At 53.1% G+C, this 24,832-nt stretch overlaps 1 protein-coding gene across 5 annotated transcripts in view; it reads right to left on the reverse strand.

The window, feature by feature from the left end:
* The window catches only part of SLC8B1 (solute carrier family 8 member B1), a 56,659-nt gene that overhangs the window by 10,055 nt on the left and 21,772 nt on the right, over positions 1-24,832 (reverse strand). For 2 of the 5 annotated variants that reach the window (XM_058281393.1, XM_058281392.2), the window contains 12 exons: positions 24,756-24,808; positions 24,562-24,620; positions 24,318-24,422; positions 24,078-24,245; positions 23,268-23,375; positions 21,126-21,185; positions 20,718-20,848; positions 10,900-11,041; positions 8,262-8,383; positions 6,398-6,645; positions 5,596-5,676; positions 4,171-4,235 (listed from right to left, as the gene is read on the reverse strand). In XM_058281393.1, the coding sequence (XP_058137376.1) occupies positions 4,171-4,235; positions 5,596-5,676; positions 6,398-6,645; positions 8,262-8,383; positions 10,900-11,041; positions 20,718-20,848; positions 21,126-21,185; positions 23,268-23,375; positions 24,078-24,245; positions 24,318-24,422; positions 24,562-24,620; positions 24,756-24,808 (1,342 nt within the window). The remainder of the gene's footprint in view (positions 1-4,170; positions 4,236-5,595; positions 5,677-6,397; positions 6,646-8,261; positions 8,384-10,899; positions 11,042-20,717; positions 20,849-21,125; positions 21,186-23,267; positions 23,376-24,077; positions 24,246-24,317; positions 24,423-24,561; positions 24,621-24,755; positions 24,809-24,832) is intronic. The other 3 variants (XM_058281395.2, XM_058281398.2, XM_058281396.2) reach the window with 3 other exon arrangements.

Genomic DNA, 24,832 nt, shown 5'->3' on the forward strand with positions numbered 1-24,832 from the left:
GAGTTTTGAGAGCTATCAACCAAGTAGTAGACGATATCCATCCACTACATTCCTTGGTAATATCTCAGATGAAAGGGAGCACAGTACTTAGGTTTGCATCGAGGAGAAAACTGGCAAATTGATTTTACTGTGATGCCAAAAGCCCCTGAAAATTTTAGATATTTATTAGTATTTGTCAACATTTTTACTGGCTGGGTAGAAGCTTTCCCTTTTTGACTGAAAAAGGCTGTGAGGTTTTAAAGGCCTACTAAAAGGAATTATGCCTAGGTTTGGACTTCCACTCTCCATTCAAAGTGACAAGGGTACTGCTTTTGTCTCTAACATAGTTAAAGATGTTCCCTGTTTGCTGGGTATTGATTGGCAACTACACTCTTTTTTACATACCTCAATCCATGGGAAAACAGAATGTATGAACTGAATTAAAGGAGCATTTACCAGAAATCTGCCAACAGCCACAACTAAAATGGGATAAAGCCCTACCCATTACACTCCTGAGGGTACAGGTAGCACCTCAAAGCAGGCTAGGTTGGAGTCCTTATGAAATGACTTCAGGAAGGCCATTTCTAAAGGTGGAATATGCTGGCAATATGCATCCTAGCTCAGAACTAGCTACCATACAATACGTAAAGCCCCTGGGAGCCACCCTGACTGAGATAAATTCCTCACCTATCCTCCTTTATACAATTATTGGTCTGGAAACAGGGTGTGGTTGCGTACCTAGAAAGATCAGCATCCCCAGCACAACTAAATTACGTCATTCACTCTTCTCGTAGGTTGCAGGGCATCATACCAGAGTCAAGCTGCCAACGTTCCTGCCTGGCGAACCCCCACCAGCCTGCAGCTATTGCCATCGACCCCCAAAGACCCAGAACACAAATATACTTATGGGGGAGCAGATGTAGCTCAACAGAGAGAGTGTCTGCCTACCATACAGGAGGTCCAAGGGTTCGAGACCCAGGGCCCCCTGGCTCACGTGGTGAGCTGGCCCACGCGCAGTGCTGCTGTGCGCAAGGAGTGCCAGCCCACACAGGGATGCCCCCACGTGAGGGTACCCCCTGTGCCAGGAGAGTGTGCCCTGTGCAGAAATGCAGCCCACCCAAGAGTGGTGTCACACACAGAGAGATGACACAGCAAGATGACGCAACTAAAGGAGCTACAAATCCCCAGCGCTGCCTGATGAGAATACAAGCGGACACAGAAGTACGCACAGGGAATGGACACCGAGAGCAGACAACGGGGGGAGGTGTATACTTATGACCATTACGAGGACTCAAAGACTTGCTGAAAAGAACACCTGCATAAACAAGCTTACTATTACTTGTTTTTGTCTAAAGCTAGTATGGGTAGTGTTCTCGTGTATTTAATTTCTATCTCCCAAATCCTGCCTGTAAAAACACAAGATAATCTATTCCTTCAGTGGGCACACTCTTATGCCACCTGTTGGATTTGTGGTCAGTTATCTAGCTCTGGTGTATCTGGCTTGCCTTGAAGTCCCTAATAAAAAATGCAAACTAGATAAGAGGCACTAAATGACAACTACCACAGCCCTCACGAACACAGAAATGACTAATGCTTGAGGCTGTTCTCCAACACCAAATGGCCCTACGTACCCTAACTGCCGCTCAAGGAGGTACCTGTTCCATAGTTAAAACATAATGTTGTACCATTTCTCTTTTAGCTTAAATAATCAGATTCAAGCCTTATCTGCTCCCACCAGTAGCTTTAATTTTTATGATTTGTTCAATCGGTTACCTCCCAGAACTGGTCCTGGTTAGACCCTTCCTCCAAATGGGGCTTGTAATTTTTCTAATAGTAATTCTAACCTTTGTGCTCCTTAAATGTACTGGCAGTGTCTACACACAGTGAGTCAACGCTTCCGCCAACTACCCCGTAACTACTAAGCCCCAACTCAGCAGGAAGTAGCCAGATCAAACGATGCCCAAATTCCCAAGATTAGAAATGTATATTTAATTGGGGAATTTATAGTACTAGGAAAACCCAGTATAGCTTAAATATTAAGGCGCTATACCATACCTTATAATGCTAGAAAAATTCAGTATAACTCTTGCTCACACATCAGGAGGCAGGCAGAGGTGCAGATGTAACACTACCCAGATTTAACTCCACCAAAGAAGGTATAACTCTGCCCTCCCTCACTCATCATCCACACTCACATCCGCACCACCCCAAGATAGCTTAGCCCCAGGTGCCATGCAAGTTTTAAGATTAACTGATGAAGCAAAAAACTAATTTTCCAAACCCTTCTTAGAAATGTCACCTGATGATTAACTTCTTTTCAATCTGTATAAAAGCTCCCTTAACCTGGAGGCTGATTTGAGATCGTACATCTCCATCTCCCGCCGGCAAGTGAAGCCACTTCTCCCTCCTAGCCTAGCTTGTCTACTCTGCGTAGTGAACGCACCCAGCAGGACCACCGCAGCCCCTCCCACACCAGTTCCTCCCCAGCTTTGCCTTAACGTCTAGTAGGGCTTGCTACTGGGCCCGTGCGAGGCCTCTCCCCCTCCTCCTCTCCCCCCCCTCCTCTTCCCCCCTCCTCTCCCCCTTCTCTCCCCCTCCTCCTCTCCCCCTTCTCCTCTCCCCCCCTCCTCTCCCCCTCCTCCTCTCCCCCTCCTCCTCTCCCCCTCCTCCTCTCCACCTTCCCAGCCACCTACAAGAGGAGCGTTGTTCTTCCTTCCACAGATGGGGAAACTAAGGCATTAGTGACAGAACCCAAACCGGATTCCAAGCTCCTTAGCAACACCCTATCCTACCCCCACACAGTGACATAAGGAACATGCACGTGTGCGTAAGTAACTCAGGCACTTACATCACTTTTCACAACTTGAGTTTTCCAGCAAACAGTACATTAAGAACTTTTTTTTGGCACTGGATAAATTTTTTTTAAGCATACAATACATTACGCCATATATTTGGTTCATAATAACACAATCATACAGTATTTAAGGACATCATTGTGTCAGTGTCTTGTGCAGTTCAACAGCAGGAGCAGTTCCCAAGCGCAACACAAAGGTGGTGGGTACAGACACACCCCTCCTCAGAGGGGAGCAAGAAAGAGGAGGAAGGAGGCCCCAGAACGGGCCGTCCTCCAGCCTCGTCATCCGGAGCTGCTGCAGACGCCACAGTGGAAGGGAGCCTATTAAACCAATGAAGGCTGTCCGCGGAATTGGGAGAGACGGTGTTTACCTACTGAGGCAGGCAAACTTTGCCAGCCCATGGCTGCTATCGCGTGCGCACGTGGCCCCGTGAAAGGCTGTCCTGCCTCCGGCTGCTTCCATGTCAGCTGGCAGGAGTCTCCTCTAGCAAGAGGGGCCCAACTTTCAGCCTCATAACTTTCAAAGAGCTCGGCTCTCACACCTGGGCTCTGGGTCCCTGTGCCCTGGGCCTCCTCTGGGGAGGATACTTGGGTCCAGGGTCCAAGCCGCCCTGCACTTCCCAGCGTAATGTTTCAAAAATAGAAAACGCCCACCTAGGAACCTTGGTTTCTTCTGCCCTAGAAGAATGGGAAAGTCTGGCCACACAAAGCCCACCAGAATCACTCCGCACGCTGGCATGGCCTGCCCGGCGCCACCAGGTGCCCGACCCTGGCAGAGCAGACTTCTCATCCAAAATGCAGATTCCTGGAACACACACGCCAGGTGGTCTGACGCATTCCAGGCACCTTCCAAGTGTGAGGAGCTCAGTGGCTCAGTGTTTCAGAACCTGCTCCAAATCCGCCGGGCCCCTCCCTCTGGGGCTTCCAAGGTGGCGTCTATCGCCTGGGTCATCCCTCCCCGTAGGCAGTGACGGCAGGCTCGCCCGGCCCCGTCCTTCAGGCTTCTCCATCCAGGACAGGACACCCAGCCTCAGAGATGCCCTGACTCGCTCGAGGTCACACGGCAAGAGCCCTAAGTGACGGGACGTGAACCCAAACCCCGGGCCTTCCTGCTGCTTCCTCCCAAGCTGTGTCTTAGTTACTCTGAACTCAAAAGGAATAAACTTTTTCAACCCTCTGTGCAAAGTATTTTAAAAATATTCTACAAATTCAGACTAGTCTTCTTTCCAGGGAAGTGTAAATCGCTAAACCACGAATGGTCCCCAGGCCAGAGAAGGGAGGAGAGGAGGAGGAAGCATTCCACAAGGAGGCCCTTCCAGAAGGGTCCGGCCACTCACCTTCACCTCCGCGTGGCCCCGCGAGATCTGGAGCAGGCAGCCCAGCCCCACGCCCACGAGGATATCTGCAGCACGGCTCAGGAAGCAATTCCAGAACCACCACCCTGAACCCCAGCCGCACAGCCTACCCTTCGACTGGGAAGAGGCCACGGCAGGAACGGGATGCAGCTCTTTACAACCTGTCCTGTCCCCCAAAAGGAAACCTGTCCGAGGAGAGACCCTATCCAGTTCTGGCACCTCTAAGAAGGTGGGTGTGCAGTGTACAACTTGCACTCAGTTTGTAAGACTCGAACGAGGAGAGAGACATGCTTGGCACCTGCTAAGCCCTTGGCAGATGGAGACACTGAGGCCGGGCAAGGGGAAGCAACGCGCGCACAGTCCCTTGAGGGAACTGGCGGTGGACGCAGGGCAGGCCATCTCTTAGGGTGGCTCAGGGGACACTGCTCCAGGCAGGGCTGCCTCCTTCCCACCCCAAGCTGAGGTTAGCAGGGGCCAGAACCCAAAAGCCAGCAGCAGGTCCTAATGGCTTCAAGGGTCCCCAAGGGCCCTGTGCAGCAGGGGAGTCCGCACAGCCCCTGCCGCCCCACAAGCCTCCCGTGGCAGTGCTGGGGAGAGCTGACCTGAAGTGCTCTTTAATAACTTGACTTCACAGCCCGCAGCACCCTGCCGAATGCCGAATCCCAGGGGATTCCCCTCATTTCAATCGTCACCACAACCCATTTTTAGTTACAGAGGAGGGGTGAGGTTCAGAAAAGGCGAGGCATACGCCCGAAGTCACACCGCTGGCAAGTGGCGGCCCTGCAACTGGACGCCACCATGGCCTGGTTCCAAAGCCCTTTCCTTTTCACGGCGCTAGGCTGCCTGCACCTGTCTTCTCTCTAGACACCAGGGGCCAGCAGGCCACAGCCCACAGCCCAAATCTGTCCCACGGCCTGCTGCATACATGAAGTTTCACTGTGACACAGCCACACTCATTGGCTTACGTGCTGTCCGTGACTGCTTTCTGTCTGTTTTGGCAGAGTTGAGCAATTACAAGAGTATTGTCCATAAAGCCTTAAACATTTCCTATCTGACCTCCATAGAAAAAGTGTGCTGAAACAGACCACGACATGTCCCTCCAAGCCAGAGGGAGAGCGTCTTCCTCGGGGCACACACAAGCGTCCCGCATGGGCATCTGCCATCTGCCGAGGCCTCACCAGGTGCCAGGCAATTCCACTGCCCCAGGCAGTTCTGAAGACAACCCCAGGCGGCCAGGCCTCTCAACGTGCCCGTTTACAGGGGAGGACCCTGAGGCCCAAGCAGCCACCTGCCTGCCCAAGGGGTTATGCCGAGGGCCAATCCCCAGGGCAGGGCAGAGAGTACAGCTGGGGCTCCCCGAGCCCACGGCACCAGCGCCGAGGTCAAGGACAGCGCCTCAAAGGATACTGAAGATGATGCCGCCGAAGCAGGCCGAGAATGCCATCCGCGGGTAGCCCTGGCGGGCCAGGGTGAGGTCCGAGAAGGCATCTGCGTGGGAAGAGAGAAGGCCTGGAGAAGAGCGGCTGCCCGCGGTCCCCTGGTCACTGCCTCCCTCATTCTCACCCACAGTCATTCGATTGACGTATGGACACCCGCCTGAGTTGGCACCAGCCAGCTGGGTGCATGAGGGGGCCCGCCATTCTCTCCTGAGCACTTTTAACCCACCCTTTCCCACCAGGAGCAATTTTGTGGGTGTGGTATGGCACGCCACCCCCCCCACATTTGTTACCCAAGTCCCACCTTCAGCTAGCACACATATCTCCTCCATGCAAATTAGAAAAAGACACCTGAAAAATATTTTCACTCCCATTTTGTTGGCTGGATTTTTTTGGTCAGTGCACAACCTGGCCAACCTTCTCCAGCCACTCTAGTTAGACAAGGGGAGACATATGCATGTGTGAATGCCTGCATGTGTCACACACCCATGAGCAGGGATGGCTGCAATGGAACCCCTGCCCTGCCAGAGCTCCAGTTCTCCAGGCATCCAGCATCAGGGTGTGGGGAAGAGGCTAGGGCCTCTATAGCCTCCCACCCAGGTGCGGTCCAGGCTACCTCCCCCTGATGTCCAGGGTGTCAGCACTGAATGCACGCTGAGGGCAGACGCCCGGGACAGCCCAGCCCGGGGGCAGGTCCGGCTGGGGAGCGCGGAGCTGTGAACCGCGGCGGCCGTGAGCCCGGGCCTGGGGACGGGCAGAAGCTGGCCCCGCACCTCCGATGCTGTTGCCCCAGGCCAGCAGCGTGAGCCCCAGGACGGTGTTGCTCAGCCGGAAGATGACGCCCAGGGAGCGCAGGATGTTCACCGCCTCCGTGGCAGCCGCGTTGATCCACAGCGCGCTCGTCAGGAAGCCCAGGAACGCGAAGAGCTGGGGGGGAGCAGAGCGCGCCGGTGGGTCCAGGGCCGGCCGAGCGGGGCCGGGCCTCGGGGCCTCGTCTGGGTAATGGGACGGCAACACCCACCTGGTGAGGGGGTTATGGGCATAAAGCGAGTCAGTCCCCGCAAAGCAGCCACTGCCTGGCATGGAGGACGCGCGCCCGGCGACGCAAGCGCCCGACGGTTACGCTCTAGGGAAACGGCCCGTCCCGAGCTCTTATCAGGCTCCCAGTCCACAGACCAAAGAAGAGGAAGACGCCCTGGCTGGACACCACGTCCCTAAGTTACCGACTTGCTGAAAATTTTTAATTTGGAGCTTCTAAGCCGAACAAGGGAACATTTTAAGTCAGAAAATACTTAAAAATGAAAAATTCAAGTAAACTTTTGAGAAGAGGTCTTTGGAAAAACTGCCAAAAAAATCCTTTAAAAAGTGTTGGAGAGTAGAAAAAGACACCTCCTGAGACCAAACAATTCCCTCATACTACCAGTTTGTTAATGAGAAATCCGGACGATTCCTCGTTAAAGAATGGAAAACAGTCTGTCAGTTTCTCAAAATGTTCAACGTAGTTACCATTTGACCCAAAAACTCCACTCCTACGTGTTGACCCAAGAGAACTGAAAACGTAATCCACACAGAAAAGCATATGGTCAGAGTGGCAGTAATCACGATGGCCAAAAGGTGGAAACAACTCAAATGCCCATCGGTCGCTGAATGGATAAGCAAAATGTGTCTGTCTGTAAAATACGATTCAGCCATAAAAGGACTGAGATTCTGACACATGCTCCTGCGTGGACGAACCTTGAAGGCACCCTGCGAAGTGAAAGAAGCCAGCCTCAGGAGGCCACGCGTTTTACGATTCCATTTATATGAAATGTCCAGACTAGGCAAGCCCACAGCCACAGAAAGTAGGTGGTGGGTAAGAAGATGCTGCTCAAGGGTGAGGGGGTTCTTTTTGAGGTGATGAAAATGCTCTCAAGGTGATGGCAGTGATGGTTGCACGTGTCTGTCAGGACACCAGAAACCACCGGGGGAAGCGGACGCGGCTCAACTGATAGAGCGTCCACTACCACATGGGAGGTCCAGGGTTCAAACCCAGGGCCTCCTTGACCCGTGTGGAGCTGGCCCATGTGCAGTGCTGATGCGCGCAAGGAGTGCCATACCACGCAGGGGTGTCCCCCACGGAGGGGAGCCCCACGTGCAAGGAGCGCGCCCCGTAAGGAGAGCCGCCCAGCACGAAAGAAACTGCAGCCTGCCCAGGAGTGGCACCGCGCACACAGAGAGCTGACGCAGCAAGATGATGTAACAAAAAAGAGACGCAGTTTCCTGGTGCCACCGAGGGTGCAAGGGGGCACAGAAGAACACACAGCGAGTTGACACAGAGAGCAGACAATGGGGGCGGGGGAAGGGGAGAGAAATAAAATAAATCTTTAAAAAAAAACAAACCACTGGACTGTTCACTTTAAATGTGTAAACTATATGGTACATGGATTATATCTCAATAAAGCAAACAAATACAAACAAAAAGAGCCAATAGTAAGGAAAAAAAAAAAAAGACTTTGGAAAACAAAGGACCCTGGAACCAGTGCAAAATGCCTCAAAAGTGGCCTTAAGTTTGGTAAACCTGTCATGAGGGAAAGTGATTTCTGGCCATACTGTCCTGAAAGTGTCCCTCTCCCAGCCCTGAGGCCCGCCGGTCCTTACCCAGTGAAACCTGGGGGGTCTCCTGTTGGATGTTGCAAAGAAGGTCACCGCAGCCACGGCCGTGCCCGCAATGACCACCAGGGTCCAGACGGGGAGGACGCCGCCCAGCTCGTAGAGGCCATCTGAGAGAGGGAGGGAGAGGAGCCGGCACTCGCCCGCGGCAGCGCCCCGCTACGGCGCGGGAGCTGGGGTGAGAGCCAAGACCCACCCCACCTCCGCTGGACTGTTAGGTGCAACGCAGACACACTCCAGGCGCCCAGCTTTGGGGGGTGGGGGGAGTCACAGAGAAATTGAAGGCACAGCCCCTGTCCTCAAGCTACAGTCACATTTGAAATAAAAGTTATCCGACCTGTGGAAAACAGCCTCTCTCCAGCCTCTCGCTGGTTCCTTCACAGGAATGGCTGAGCTGACTCGCCACCAGCGCCCTCTCCCACCCTCGTGGCAGGCATCACTAATCGACCTCAGCACGACTTCCGACCGGAGGGGCCGCCGGTGAGGCCCACACCCTTCCCCAGAGAAGCCTCCTCGCCGCCCTCAGCCCTTCCCAGAGCCCAAGAGTCAGGCCCTGCCTTCGGCTTTGGCCTAAGGGGCTGTGGAGCTGCCTTGGTCTTCTGTCCAGACCACTGAAAACTCCTGTCTCAGCAGTAAAGCAAAATAAACGTGCTTCACGTGCGTGCTGGCCACGGGAGGAGCACTTTCAATTTCCTTCAAGAACTCTTCCTCCGCCGTCACCACGTCACCACCCGGCGCAGAGGCCCGGCTTCCGGCCCGTGTCCGCGTTCAGCACGTCTCCCGCCTGCGCGTTACCGCGTCTGGCTTGTGGTTTAAAGGGAGGCGTGCGACTCTTCCTTTCCGTGAACGCTCAGAGGCTGTGAGGGTTATTAATTGCCTAATTCCAATCCTGCTGTGACTCAAAGAGGGCGGCCCCGGGAGAGGGACTGCGGGCCGGCGCGCGGTCAGGACACACGGCACTCACAGGAGAAGTTTGCCGGCTTATGTGGGGGCATTTCGGGGCACCCCAGGACAATTACGCTAGTAACATCAAGGATCACTGTAACAGATAGAGCAATGAAAATGGCTTAAATACTGCGAGAAAATGACCAAAATGTAACACAGAGACACGAAGGGACCACACGCTGCTGGAAGAATGGCACTGACGGACTTTCAATCTGTAAAAAGTACAATATCTCTGAAGCGCAATAAAACAAGGTAGGCCTGCATTTGGCGGAGAAACCACAGGCCTCAGACTACACTTGGGATGGCCAAATCGGCTGCTTTGCTATTGTTCTATTTATTTTTGTGATTCCCATGAATTTACTGAGAATGATGCCAATTTCCTATTACGGCACATAATAGTTTCCTTTTTGCATAAATTTAAGTTAAAAAAAACCAGCTGGCATAAGAAAAAATCTTCCATAATAGTACAGAGTGGGGAAGCAGACGTGGCTCAACTGTTAGCGCATCTGTCTAACACATGCAGGGTCCAGGGTTCAATCCCCAAGGACTCCTGACCCGTGTGGTGAGCTGGCCCGCACAGCTGCCACGTGCAAGGAGTGCCCTGCCGTGCAGGGGCGCCCCCGCGTGGGGGTGCCCCCTGTGCAAGGAGCGAGCCCTGTAAGGAGAGCTGCCCGGCGTGGAAAAAAAAAAAAAGTGCAGCCAGCCCAGGTGGCGCCACACACACGGAGAGTGAACGCAGCAAGATGATGCAACAGAAAAAGAGACGCAGTTTCCCGGTGCCACCGAGGGTGCAAGCAGACACAGAAGAACACACAGCGAGTGTGCAGAGAGAGCAGACAACGGCGGGGGGGGAGGAAGGAGAGAGAAATAAAAATAAATCTTTAAAAAAAAATAGTACAGAGTGGGGGAAATTGAGAAGCTGGTTTATGAATAACTGATGCTTGGGAATGACTCTTTCGGGAAGCAACATGATTGTGAAAGCAAATCCCCGGGCTTGCCCCGGCCCCGGAGGCAGCACTTCCCAGCTAACTGGGGACTGGGGGGCACTGTGAGGAGACGGCCAGCACCCCCAGAGAGCAGCCCCTCCTCGGCCCTCCGTGCCTGTGTCCTCCCATACAATGGAGTGGGACTGGGGGAAGGGACTCCCAGGGAGCTCGGCTGCAACTTCACCCCGACAGAGCTCCGTCCTGAAACTGCGATAGCAACTAGGGCTGCATCCAGCCAGGCACTATTTTCCCTAAGCTCCATCCACAGGTTGATTTTTATTTTATTTGTTGTTGTTGTTTTTGTTCAGATTTGTATTCATTTTGTTTCCCATCCACAGTTGATGCCCCTGGGTTGAGAGGGAGGAGCCCAGATGGTAGAGAGGGCGATGGACAGCACAAGATACTCAAGTTAGACAACAGGAAGGAACCTGAGCAGGAGGCACCTGACAAAACCGGAGCATTTCCTTAGTTGGAGGCGGAAAGGAAAGGGCAGCCTGGGGGAGGGGGTAAAGCCTCAGCCGCCTTTGGGGACAGGCCAGTCACACTCCAGGGAAATAAGCCGGGCCACCCGCGGGGGAATGGAGGGACCGGCAGCGAACCAGACGCAGGAGGCTGCCCGGGCGGCCGCTCCCGGCTCCGGGTGTGCAGCGAGCGCGGGGAGGGTGGGGAGGAGGGAGGCGCTGGGGGGCACTCACAGGCCCCCGACTGCAGCGTGAGGACGCAGAAGAGCGGGCTGGCGGCCAGGTGCAGGCAGTTGAGGGGCCGTTTCCAGTTCCTGTCGTCCTTGTCGGGGTCCACGACGGGGACCGTGAGGAGGAGCGCGAACTCCACGGGCAGCTGCCATGAGCGAGGACGAGAGCGCGTCACCAGGCGGGCCCGAGGCGCGGCGGCCACGGGGCCAAGGCGGAGCAGCCCCGACTGCGCGGGCGCCGGGCCGCTCGCCACCCGCCCTCGTCTCCTGTGGCCCTGGAGCAAGTGGCTCAGCCCTCGGCTGGAGTCCGCCTGGCGGGGGAGGGACGCGGCTCCAGGGGCTGAGCACCTGCTTCCCGCACAAAAGGGCCCAGGCTCAATCCCCGGGGCCTCCCAGGAACAAACAGGACAAGCGAAAAAACCCACTCCTGCCGGGCAGCGGACGCCGCTCAGTGGCTGAGGCCTTGGTTCCCACGTTCAAGGTCCTGGGTTCAGTCCCTGGTACCTCCTAAAAAAAGGAGTCCTGCAGCTCCAGGGGAGAACCTGTCCTCGCCTTTCCCGGCCTCTAGAGGCCACTGCGTGGCTTGGCTGGGCGCGCCCTCCTCCGCTCTCAGAGCCCGCTGTGCAGCCTCGTCCAGGCTCTGTCTGTCTCTGACCTCTGCTTCTGTCGTCATTCTCTGATTCTCCCTCTTTCCCAGCTAAGGGCCCCCGTGACGACACAGAGCCCACTGGGATAATCCAGCAGAGCGTCCCCAGCGCGGGGTCCTTACACCCGCCAAGTCCCTGCTGCCACACAGTTCTGGGGGTTTGGGCGTGGGCGTCTTTGGGGGCTGTTACTCTGACTGCCCCAGCTCCTTCCACACGCATCCTGACAACAACCCCGTGAACGGGAGCTATTCCTTTTCTACTTTCAGGTGAAGAAACTGAGGCTCGGAAGGGTTAAGGAAATTGTCCAAAGTCACCGAGAAGGGTACACGTGGCGGGGATACAAATCCAGCTCAGGCTCCACGCCTCGTGATTTGAGCTAATGTCTGAACGCGGTAACGTGTAAGGAGTGCTCCCCACACCCCCGGCCCGGCTGCCGCGGTAGACTGGGGCACACTCACCCCCCACACCCTGTGTCAAGGGCCCGCCAGAGGGGGCAGAAGGTTATTTCCTTGCCCCACTGAGCTTGGCCTTGGGACGGCCTTGGGCCAGGGGGCAGGTGAGCCAAGGTTTTACATGGGCCTCTGCCCTTTGCCCTGAGAACAGCACACCCCAGAGAGCCAGTGTCCCGGCAGGCAGGGCAGGCCTTACTCCCCAACAGCCCTCAGCGGAGGCTCCCGGCCCACCGCGGGCGCCTGGGCGAGAAGAACTATCAGCAGCGCAGGGCCTCCAGCTCTGCTCTTTCTCAGGATGTTCTTGGCTGTTTGGGGCTCCTTGCCCTGCCAAGCACATCTGATGGCTGGCTTTTCCATTTCTGCAAAGGCGGCTGTTGGGATTGTGGTTGGGGTTGTGCTGAATCTATAAATCGCTTTGTGTAAAACTGACGTTTTGATATTTCATCTTTTAAAATCCATGGCACAGAATGTCCTTCCGTTTATTTAGGTTTTCTTTGAATTCTTTTAGAGCTGTTTTGTAATTTTCTGCCTTCAAGTCCTTTAGATCCTTGGTTAAATTTATTCCTAGATATTTCATTAAGTTGCTATTGTAAATGGAATTTTTTAAAATTTCCTCTTTGGATTACTAGCGTAGAGAAACACTACTGATTTTTACATTCTGATCATGTACTCTGCGACCCTGCTAACTTTATTAGCTCTAGGAGCTTCACTGTGGATTTTTCAGGATTTTCTGTAAATTAGGATCATGCCTGCAAACAGGAAAAGTTTTACTTCTTCCTTTCTTATTTGGAAGCCTTGTATTTCTTTTTTTTTTTAATTATCTTTTTTTTTTTAAGTTAATAGATCATACAAAACTTGTATTTTTTCTTCTCACCTAATAGCTCTGGCTAAAACTTCCAGCAGAGTGTTGAATAAGAGTAGTGGCAGAGAAGCGGACTTGGCTCAAAGGATAGAGCATCTGCCTACCACATGGGAGGTCCGCAGTGCAAACCCCCGGCCTCCTTGACCCGTGTGGAGCTGGCCCACGTGCAGCGCTAATGCACGCAAGGAGTGCTGTGCCATGCGGGGGTGTCCCTGTCTAGGAGAGCCCCACGCACAAGGAGTGCACCCCATAAGGAGAGCCGCCCAGCACGAAAGAAAGCCCAGCCAGCCCAGGAGTGGCGCCACACACATGAAGAGCTGATGCAGCAAGATGACACAACAAAAAGATTCCCAGGCCTCTGATAAGGATAGAAGTGGACACAGAAGAACACACAGCAAATGGACACAGAGCAGACAACTGGAGGGGGGGTGGGGGTGGAGGAGAGAAATAAATAAATAAATCTTTAAAAAGAAAAAAAGAATAGTGGCAGTGGACTTGTCTTTTTACTTATCTTAGAGGGAAAGCTGTCAGTCTTCCACCATTATGATGTTAGCTGTGGGTTTCTTTACATACGCCTTTTATCATGGTGACGATTCTATTCCTTCTATTCCTAGTGTTTTAAGCGTTTTTAGAAGAGGTGCTGAATTTTGTCAAATGCCTTTTCTGCATCAAGTGAGCTGATCGTGTGTGGGGTTTTTTTTTTCTTCCTTCATTCTGTTAGTGTGGTGCATTACATAAATTGACTCTTACATTGAGCTGCCCTTGCATACCTGGGATAAATCCCACTTGATCATGGTATCTAATTCTTTTAATGTGCTGTTGGATCTGGTTTGCCAGTGTTTTGTTGAGAACTTTTGTTTTTTTAAAGATTTATTTATTTACTTCTCTCCCCTTCCCTCCCACCCCAGTTGTCTGTTCTGTGTGTCTATTTGCTGCGTCTTCTTTGTCCGCTTCTGTTGTTGTCAGCTGCATGGGAATCTGTGTTTCTTTTTGTTGCGTCATCTTGCTGTGTCAGCTCTCTGTGTGGGCGGCGCCATTCCTGGGCAGGCTGCACTTTCTTTCACACTGTGCAGCTCTCCTTATGGGGCACACTCCTCGCGCGTGGGGCTCCCCTACGCGGGGGACACCCCTGCGTGGCAGGGCACTCCTTGCGCGCATCAGCACTGCACATGGGCCAGCTCCACACGGGTCAAGGAGGCCCGGGGTTTGAACCGTGGACCTCCCATGTGGTAGGCGGACGCGCTAACCACTGGGCCATGTCCGCCGCCATGTTGAGAACTTTTGCATCTATATTTGAGTATTCTTATGGAATAGCCCTCTGTAATTTTCTTTTTTTATGCTACCTTTATGTGGCTTTGGCATGAGGGTGACGGCCTCCCAGAATGGGTTTGGGAACGTTTCCTCCTCTTCAGTTTTTTGGAAGAGTTTCAACAGAATTGGTGTTCATTCTTTTTTGAAATGTTTGGTAAAATTCACCAGTGACGCCATCTGGTCCTGGGCTTTGTTGGGAGGTTTTTGATGACTGATTCAATCTCTCCACTCATTAATTCTCTGTTGAGATCTTCTCTTTCTTCTTCTTTTTTTTTTTTTTTTAAAGATTTATTTATTTATTTAATTCCCCCCCCTCCCCTGGTTGTCTGTTCTTGGTGTCCATTTGCTGCGTCTTGTTTCTTTGTCCGCTTCTGTTGTCGTCAGCGGCACGGGAAGTGTGGGCGGCACCATTCCTGGGCAGGCTGCACTTTCTTTTCACGCTGGGCGGCTCTCCTCACGGGCGCACTCCTTGCGCGTGGGGCTCCCCCACGCAGGGGACACCCTTGCGTGGCACGGCACTCCTTGCGCGCATCAGCACTGCGCATGGCCAGCTCCACACGGGTCAAGGAGGCCCGGGGTTTGAACCGCGGACCTCCCATGTGGTAGACGGACGCCCTAACCACTGGGCCAAAGTCCGTTTCCCTTCTCTTTCTTCTTGAGTCATGGTAGGTAGTTGGTGTGTTTCTAGGAATTTGTCCATTTCATCTAGGTTATCTAATTTGTTGATGTGCAGTCGTTCATAGTTTCCTCTTAAAATACAGCTGTCCCTTCCACATCACGCTTTTCCCCATTGCAAATTCAACATATCATTAGTTGGCACAAGAAAGTAAACAGCTGGGGTAGGAGGGGTGGAGGCAGCTAACAGTGATCCTTTTGGGTGCTGGAAGAGGAGGAGAAGGAGAAGGAGAGGGGTGGGGCGGGACGTAGAGAATAATCCGTGTGTACTAGAGAAGCATGTATATTCTACTGTTCTTGGGTGAGGTGTTCTACATGTGTTTATTAGGTCCAGTTGATTTATAGTCTCATTCAAGTCTACTACTTCCTTACTGATCTTCTGACTAGATTTCTATCCATTATTGAAAAGTGGTAAAGTCTCCTACCACTAATGCAGAACCGTCTATTTCAGACACTGAGGAAGAGATGGAAGAAGTTGCCTTGCCAATGTGTATACAGGGCAACACTTATTGCAGTGATGGAAGGCAAAACATCAAAAACAAAGCTTTTTCATTTTTAAATTTTTTGATACCCCAATTTATTTTTACTTTTTCTGAATTCTAAATGTAACCTTTAAACACATCACTATATTTCATTTTACTATTAATGGAACCTGGCAATATATTGGGCTTCATTTTCGGGGAGGTTTTGGACCACAGAAGGATTTGATGGTGGCGGGGGAGGAATACTGGTGTGGGGTGTTATTGGTAGGGGGCACGTGGTTGGGAGGGAGTTCTCCAGGGCATATGTGTGGGGTGCATAAAAATGTTTGGATATTTTCATAGTGGTTACAGTTGGGAACGACGGCTAGGGAAGTGCTGAGTTCCTGGCTGGGGGAGCTCTGCCACATTCCCTAATGGAATAGCAACAATCCCCCGAGTGCAATGGCTAAGACCAATAAGGAAAGATGGTCCAACAATAAGCCCTTGATGCTAATGACTATGCTTGTGGGCCTGTGTGCCTGAAATAAGAACTAGGCCTAGAGCTGCACGGTGCCTAAGAGTTACCTCCTGAGAGCCTCCATGTTGCTCAAATATGGCCAGTCTCTTAGCCAAACTCAGCATGGGGCATGACTCCTGGGGATGAGCCTCCCTGGTGCCAAGGGATTACTACCAAGTACCAGCTGATGATGTGGCTGGAGAACAACCTTGAATAAAAGGGTCAACTCAGACCAGCAGAATATCTCGGCCTGCATGCAATATTAGGAGTTAAAAATGCTTTTTGACCTTGAATAAAAGGGGAAAATGGAAAGGACAAATGAGTTTATATGGCTATGAGTCTCAAAAAAAGAGGCGGGAGGTCATCATAGGGGTCACCCTTACACACACCTCAGCAGGGTCCCAGAGATAGCTAAAGTAGATACAACCCCAGGTATTGGTACTTCTGAGGGCTACAGAGACCCACAGGTTCTATGATCATGGCAGATGGACTTCAGTGCCATGTCAGTTGGCCCTACTTTGGAGTTTGTGTTCTGGAGTGTGATGGAGTTGGACTCAGATGTGATCTTTGTTCACAAGCCTCTTCTGTTACTTTTACTGGACATTTGGTTGGTGCTGAGGTTTAGTGTATACCCAGGGGACCTGAATCTCTGAACTGTCTATGTGATAGCCAGGCCCTGAGCCTCAACAGAGTTGCAAGTCCTATCCTCTGGCGTATTGGACTTACCCTGGCCAGCTAACAGGGAGGTGAAGAAGGTCAACCACCACACCAGGGAGCCAAGAGTGCCTACAACTGCAAGCAGAATTGCATCCATCGTCCAAGTGGAATCTAAGCACCCTCTCAATATAGAGGTGGAGTGGACATAACCATCCCAGGGTCCACAGGATGGAGGAATAAATTATGGATTAGAGTGGATTTACTGATATTCTATTCTGGAATTATTGTGATTAGTAATGGAAGTAAGTGTAGCACTGATGTGGAGAAAGTGGCCACGGTAGCTGCTGAGAGCAGGGAGTGGGAAGAAGTGATGTGATGTGGGGGCATTTTCAGGACTTGGAGTTGTCCTGGGTGGTACTGCAGGGACAGTTACTGGATACTGTATGTCCTGCCATGGCCCACTGGTGGACGGGGGGGAGGGGGGTTGAACTATAATGTGGACCAATGACCATGAGTTGCAGCAGTGCTCAGAGATGTATACACCAAGTGCAGTGAATGTCCCATGATGATGGAGGAGGTTGTGGTTACAGGATGAGTGGGGTGAGGGGGTTGGGGGGTATATGGGGACCTCATATTTTTTTAATGTAACATTAAAAAAATAAAGACAAAAAAAAAAAATGGTAAAGTCTCCTACCACTATTGTAGAACCGTCTATTTCTCCCTTCATATCTGTCAATATTTGCTTCATATGCTTTGAGTCTCTGTTAGGCATACATATATATTTTTAAATCATTTGTCTTCTTATTGAATTAACCCCTTTATCAGTATAGAGTGATATTATTTGCCCCTTATAAGAGTTTTTTACTTAGAGTCTACTTTATCTGATATTAGTATAGCCACCCCAGCTCTCTTTTGGTTACTATTTTTGCATAGTACAGTTTTTCCATCCTTTCACTTTCTACCTCCTTGTCTCTTTATTTTAAAGTGAGTTTTTTATAAACAGCATATAGTTGAGTCACACTTTTAAAAATCCTTCTGCCAATCTCTGCCTTTTGACTGGAGAGTTTAATCCATTTAAATTTAAAGTAACCATTGATAATCCAAGATTTTCTTTTGCCATTTTGCTAGTGGTTGTAAGTCATACCTTGTTTGATTCTCAATTCTTCCTTTAATGCCTACTGTTATATTTATTTGATGTTTTGTTTTTGTTTCTCTCTGAAATCTGTACCACTTGATCGGTGGAGCTGGGCTTCGCTGCTTGTTGCAGGTTAGTTTGTTGTAAAATAGCGGCGCTATGATTTTTTGTATTATATCATTTTGAACCCCTTCTCATTTCTTTCCGCGTATATTCTTATATTTTATGTTCTTTTTCTTTTAAGGGGTTACGAGGGATTGAACCCAGGACCTCATATGGGAAGCAGGCATTCGACCACTGAGCTACACCCACTCCCCTACGTATCTTCTTTGTGGTTACCACGGGGTTTAAATTTAACATCCTAAATATGTAACAATCATGTTCGATATGATACCAACTTAATTTCAATAGCATACATAGACACTAATCCTATACCTTCCATCCATCACCTTTTTATTATACTTGTTAAGTTTTCTCTGAAAAAATAAATAAATAAATAAGTTTTATCTGTGCACATTGTATATCCGAAACCCTAGATTTATTACTCTTATGCATTTGCATTAGAGAACCTCTAAAAAGTAAAAAATGGAATTACATACCACAAAATATAACAGTACCAGCATAATTCCCCATGTGGTTAGCTTATCAGAGGTCTCTATTTCCTCATGCCACTTTGATCCTGTCTAGCCTCCTTTCCTTTCAGTCTGGCAGGTCTAGTGGTAACAAACTCCCCCAGCTTTTGTCTGGAATGTCTTAATCTCTCCCTCTTTTTTGAAACAGTCTCACTGGATATAAAATTCTTGGTTGGCAATTGTTTTCTTCCAGCACTTTAAATATTTCACCCCTCTCACTTCACCAGGTAAGAAGTCAACACAAGTCTCTTAGAACTCCCTTACACATAAACTCTTCTCTTGCAGCTTCCAGAACTCTCTGCTTGTCCTTGGCATTTGAAAGTTTGAATACTATGCCTGGGTGTGGTTTGCCTGTTTGGAATGTGCAGATCATGTCTTTTGTTAAATTTGGAAAGTTTTCTGCCATTCTTTCTTTGACTAGTCCTCCTGCCTCTTTCTCTCTCTCTCTCTCTCCTCCCTTCTGGAACTCTCATCCTGTGTAGGCTGGTTCACCTGATGGCGTCCACAGGTCTCTTAGGCTCTGTTCACTTTTTTTTTTTAAAGATTTATTTATTTTATTTATCTCCCCCCACCCCCATCTGCTGTGTCTATTTGCTGCGTGTTCTTTGTCCGCTTCTGTTGTCATCAGCGGCACGGGAATCTGTGTTTCTTTTTGTTGCATCATCTTGTGTCAGCTCTCCATGTGTGCAGTACCATTCCTGGGCAGGCTGCACTTTCTTTTGCACTGGGTGGCTCTCCTTACGGGGCGCACTCCTTGCGCGTGGGGCTCCCCTACGTGGGGGACACTCTTGCGTGGCATGGCACTCCTTGCGCTCATCAGCACTGCACATGGGCCAGCTGCACACGGGTCAAGGAGGCCTGGGGTTTGAACCGTGGACCTCCCATGTGGTAGACGGACGCCCTAACCACTGGGCCAAGTTCGCTTCCCTCTGTTCACTTTTTTCATTCTTTTCTCTCTGCACCTCAGCCTGGATCATTTCGATTGCCTTGTCTTGGAGTTCACCAATTCTTCTGCTATTGAGGCCCTCTAGGGGACTTTTCATTTCAATTACTGTGTCCTTCCACTCCAGGATTTCTGTTTAGGTCTTTTTAAAATTCTGTCTCTTTATTGAGATTCTCACATTGTTCCTGCATTGTTTTCCTGATACCTTTAGATTTTTACTCTGTATTATCCTCTTGAGCATACTAAGGATCTTTTTTATTTTTTTTCCAAAGTCTTTGTCCAGTATGTCGAACGTCTAGTCTTCTTCATTGATGGTTTCTAGATTACTTGTTCTTTTGGGTGGGCTATTATTTTCCGTTTCCTTTTTTGTCTTGTAATCTTTTGTTGCACACTATACATTTTAATATTTCAGAGTGCTAACTCTGGGAGTCAGCCCGAGTTGTCTGTTCGTTAAGTTTGAATCCAGCTGGCGAGAGGACAGAGATACCCTTGAGAGCCAAGAGCTAACAAAAACCGACCACTGAAAAAACATCTTTCTGAGTCTCAGCAAACGGGCCCTGCGCTGGCTGATGCTTTCCTTCAGAGTTTAGCTCTCCCACCAAGAAGTTCACCCCGAGGCAACGGGAAGGGCAGGGTGCCCGCCACCTCTTGCAGGCGGCACCTTGTCCTGAGCTTGTGCTTGTGCGGGGCCCCCAGGAGTCCCTCTGTTTATCGGAACCTGAATGCCTCCCCTACTCCCTGTGAAACGGACTCCCCACCTCTGCCCCAGGGGTGCGCTGCTGTGTGACGAGGAGCAGGTAGTCCTCTGTGCCAGGCCGCTCTGACTTAACTGTTTCTCCCTCTGCTCTGGCCGTCAGCAAGCTGCCTCTGCCTAGAGGGCAAGTTCTGGGGGAGCAAGCCAGAGAGGGGGCTCCTGAGAGGGGTCTCCTGGATCAGCCTTCCTGGCTGCCCCTCGAGACTGGCACCAACAGTCACCCCAAAGTGCACACGGGGCTGCTCCGCTCCCTGGAGAACAGGGCGGGGACCCGCAGGGGCGCTGCACGCCAGGCCCACACTGCGCTGGGGGCGGGGGCTGACGGCGTCAGCAAGGGCTCCGCAAGCTGCTTTCCTGTGTGCGAAACTTGCGTTTTCTTGACTGGGCACTCGCCCTGTAACGGAACCCTTTAACTGTTGTCTGGAGTTCAGAGGCAATGGCTCTGGCCAGTTTCTGCTAACTGTTCAGAGATTCCGTGGGGGAGGGCATCCTAGAGCGTCTTGTGTTGCCACCTTGGTTGATCCTGCCGAGGCTTTCTGTTCTAACTCACCGTGCCCCAGCCCCAGCTCCCCACCCGCACCTTTCTGTTCTAACTCACTGTGCCCCAGCCCCAGCTCCCCATCCGCACCCCGGCAGCACTGGTCCCCTCCGCCCCTTCCTTGACCAGGTAAGACACTCCCCCTGCTGCAGAGGGGGCAGAGCCCCTCCGGGTCGGCCATCAGTCCAGCTCCCAGGAGTCCCAGGCCCGCCAGGAGCCGCGGGGCAGCGCCTCCTACCTTGAGCACCTTGAGGGCCCTCCAGGCCGCGGGCTTGCTCCTCCACTTCCTGCAGTCCAGCGGGTTGAGGGCACGCACCAGGATCTGGGCCGTGGACTCCGGGTAGAGGAACAGGGGCCGGCACTCGTCGCCTGCGGGCGGGGGCGCGGTGGGGGCTGGCTCAGCTCCTGCCCTCCCACCGGCCCCCCAGCCCTCCAGGAGGGGGAGACCCCGGGGCCCTGCAGAGGCCGGCGCAGCCACTCGGCCACACCCGCAGCTCGTCTCCCCAGCCCGGCCCGGCCCCCTGGCCCTGCAGACCCTGGACTCCCGACCCCGCGGACCCCGGACCCCCGGCCCCGCAGACCCCGGGCCCCCCAAACCCGTGGCCCCCAGGGCCCCCCGGCCCCGCGGCCCCCGCCCTGGACTCACTGTAGTCGTAGCTGTTGGTGTTAGAAGACACCTGGTCGTCCTCGGATTCCGAGTGCAGCTCTGTGGGAGAGAAGGGCGTTCTCCAGGGCCCGGGCCCCCGGCCGCGGGTTTCCAGGGCGCGCAGCCCGGCCTCGTCCGCTGATTTCTCAGCTCTCACCGCGTGCGCTCAGGAATTCAGAGTGAGACAGCCTAGCTCGCGAGGCACTGCCAAGTGTAGCGACGCCGTTTCAACGCTCACTTGAGCAATGAGGGCATTTGAGGACACTATTCAGCCTGGGACTGACTTCAGTTTTTTTACTTCTCAGAATGTGGGACCTAAAATAGTTCTCTTTTCCAGTCTGCAACTTTTCTCAGGTATCCTCTGGTATGTCGTAGGTCCTGGACCCGATAACCAGGGCCAAATAGGAAGATGGCCCTCCCCGAGTTGTAGCCCTAATTCTGCCCCTGTGTAACCTCGGGCCCCTGCGCGAGTCTCAGGGTCCCCCCCTTTTGTCCCAGCCGAATGAGCTATGATGGGTCTATAAGACAGCACAGGAGTGACATATGCTGAACTCTGAACGGTGTTGGCCAAGAAGGGAGGGGAGGATAAATCATGGAAGCCTTCCTGTAAGAGGAGCCACCTGGTGTCTGCTCTGTGCCAAGGCCCTGGGGATATGAGAGGAAATGAACTATGACCCCCACCCTCTGGAAGCCAAAAGTCCAACACATAAATTAATAATAGCGTGGAGGGTTAAAGTTGTGCTGGAGTGAATCCAAGAAACTGTGGAGCATAGAGGGGACGCTGGGTGTTCTCTTCAGGGCATGCCCCATGCCAGGTCCTTACGTTTTGCAGGAAGAAAGGCAAACCAGGCAGAAGGCCAGCAGAAAAAGCTCAGAGAAAAACAGAGCATCTGGCTCATGTCCAAGGACAAAAGGGTGATTCTGCACAGCTGGGATGTGGAATTTGGGGGGTGATGCCATTAAATGAATCTGCAAAATAAAGCCAAGGTCCACCGTGAGTGGCAAAAGACCAAGGGCGGGCTCAGATGCCAATGGGGGCCAGGTGAGTCATGGGACCTCACCTCATCAGGTCTGCAACCAGCTCACCTCTGTGGCAGCAGAGGGGGAAAGGGAGGCAACAGGGAGTGGTGGGGCCTGAGGCATACTAGAGAACCGCACCTCATTCCAACGGGCAGCCCCATTCGGCTCTAGTCGTGCCAGATGGGGATAGAGGTGTGGGGGACAGGGAGGGGCAGAGCTCCCAGTGTTTCAAGAGAAGCCAAATTTTAGGGTATTTATATCAAATCTTTACATTTGAACTGTTGGCCTAATTTTTAAAAATACGTGGTCAAAATAAACCACCACCAAAAAAAACCCAGTCAACACTTGTGTACACAAGAGGTGGTGTAGGTTCCCAGCTGTGACCTCTGGCACTATGTGTGACAGGAGGTGGCCTTTGGGGAGGGGAGGCCAGGGCTCAAGTCCCAGCTCTACCCCTCTCTAGCATTCTGGACTTGGGAAGATGCTCTCCCAGAGTCTGTCTCCTCATCCATAAAGGGGTGTAATAATAGTCCTTAGCTCAAAGTGTCACCAAGAGGCATGAATAAAACGATACATGTGCCTAGCAGAGAGCAAGCACTCAAAAACTCTGTGTGTGTGTATGGTATATGTGTTTGCATAGGTGATGTGTGGAAATGCCTATGTGTTTGCGTGGACATGTGTGTGGTCTGTGTGTCGGTGTGGTATATATATTTGTTTTTGTGTGGCGGATGTATCTGTGTGTGTGGCGCGTGTATTTATAGATGTGGGGGTGGTACACGCATTTGTGTCTCTGTGTGTATGTGTGTGTATGTGCATGCTCTCTGCACTTGTGTAAATAGATACATCTGGACTTCACCCCGTCACAGGATGTGAGCACTGACCTTTTGGAAAGATCGCCCTGGCAACAAGACCACAAGGACTCAGACAACCAGGGGTGGAGGCTTCACTGGCACAAAGAAAAGCATGTAGGCAGGCCCTTTGGTAGAACGAGCAGAAAAAGTGGGAAGACGCTCAGGAGATGGACTTGGCAGGGCCAGTGGGAATGGCCTCCAGGCAGCAGTGAGGCGTACAGCGGGCCCCAGTGCCCACGGGGCACCTTGGGCGCTCAATTCAGAACCTTACCTGGAGTGCCTGGCGTGGAATATGCCAGGGAATTTCTCCGCTGCCATCGGTAGATCCAAGTACAGAGAACCACAGTGAAAACATAAAACACATAGAAACCCAGGTAACCTGCAAGCACAGGTGCAGGCCGTCACCAAGTGGCGTCCTGGCTGCAGGGCCTGGAGCGCGAGGGCTGCTGTTCTGCTGGTGGCTGCCTGTGTTAGGCCAGCCCAGTGCCCCTAGGTAGGTGGCCATGGCCTTGGGCCCATCCCCCACCAGCCTTCCTGGGCCCCCTCGCCCCCACAATCAGGCACTAAAGGCGATAACGCCCGGCACTGCCCATTCGAGGGCTGCTCAGGGGCCCCGGGAGGCTGACCCCTGCAGGCTGCACCCCCAGTGCTGCTCTGGTTGCAGCTGGGTTCAGCCAGCGGGAGGCCCGACAGGAAATGAGAGGCAGCGGGACACTCGGGGGGGGGGGGGGGGGTTTCCCCACCCACCCCCCATCCCTCCGCTGTGGGACTGGGACCGGCAGGGTCCGTGGGCCTCCATGGCTAGAGCTCATGCTGGGTGGCCCTGGGGCCCCCCGTCAGCCCTGTGGGGTACCTGCTGCCAGCCCTGGGGGTCTCGGCCTCCGGGGGCCGGTTCCCTCCAGTAGCGTCTGGGGCGTGTGTCGGCCGTGGCCGCCTGCCTGCTGGACACCCAACACCCGCCCGGCTGGGCCCCTACCCCTTCCGTGCCCTTCCGGGCTCCAGCCGCCTGGCATCCAAGGGCCCCAGCCCCGCCCCTGCCGCCGCCCCCCCGCCCGGCAGCCCCCGCCCGGCGGCCGCTCACCCAGGGCCCACGCCAGCGTGACCCTGCCGAGGTAGAGCGCGGTGAAGGTCAGGAAGACGGCCGCCATGTAGAAGACGATGTCCCTGAGGAAGGGCCTGGAGGCGGCCGCGAAGGGTCGCAGGATGGCGATGCCGCCCGCCACCACCGTGGTGACCAGCACGCCCGCGCCTGCGGGAGAGGACGCCGCGGCTCAGCGCCCGCGCCCCGCCCCGCTGCCCCGCCCCCCAGGGACACGCTTACCGAACAGCGCCCCCAAGGCCAGGCTGGCCGTGCGCGCGTCCGAGAAGGCCACCAGGGCACTGAAGATGTCGGGCGCGCCGTTCCCGAAGGCCAGAAGGGTGACGCCATGGCGGGCGCGTCAAGGAGGTCGGCGCAGAGGCCACCGCTGGCCCGGGCCCGCCCTGAGCCCCCCCGCCCCGCCCCCGAGCATCCCCCCACCCGGCCCTCTCCCCCTCCAGGGTGCCAGACCCTGCACAAAAGGATACTGCCACGTTGTGGGAGAGCTTCAGGGACGTGGCGATGGCTGACAAGTTAGGGCAGAAGCTGCAGAGAGAGAGGCAGTCGGTGCTCGCGGCGGCCGGCCCCCGTCCTCCCCCAAGCCTGGGGGTCGCCCAAGGGCAACCTCTGGGACTCGGTTTCCCCACCCCCAAGCTCGAGCAACCCCAGGGCCAAACTCACAACTTTGCTGCGGTGACGCCCAGAATGAGAAACAGGTAGAGCAGCCAGAGAGCCTGGGGGGGGGGCCAGGGAGGGGG

The sequence above is a fragment of the Dasypus novemcinctus genome, chromosome 19 (genome assembly GCF_030445035.2).
Source record: "Dasypus novemcinctus isolate mDasNov1 chromosome 19, mDasNov1.1.hap2, whole genome shotgun sequence".
Taxonomy (NCBI): Eukaryota; Metazoa; Chordata; class Mammalia; order Cingulata; family Dasypodidae; genus Dasypus; species Dasypus novemcinctus.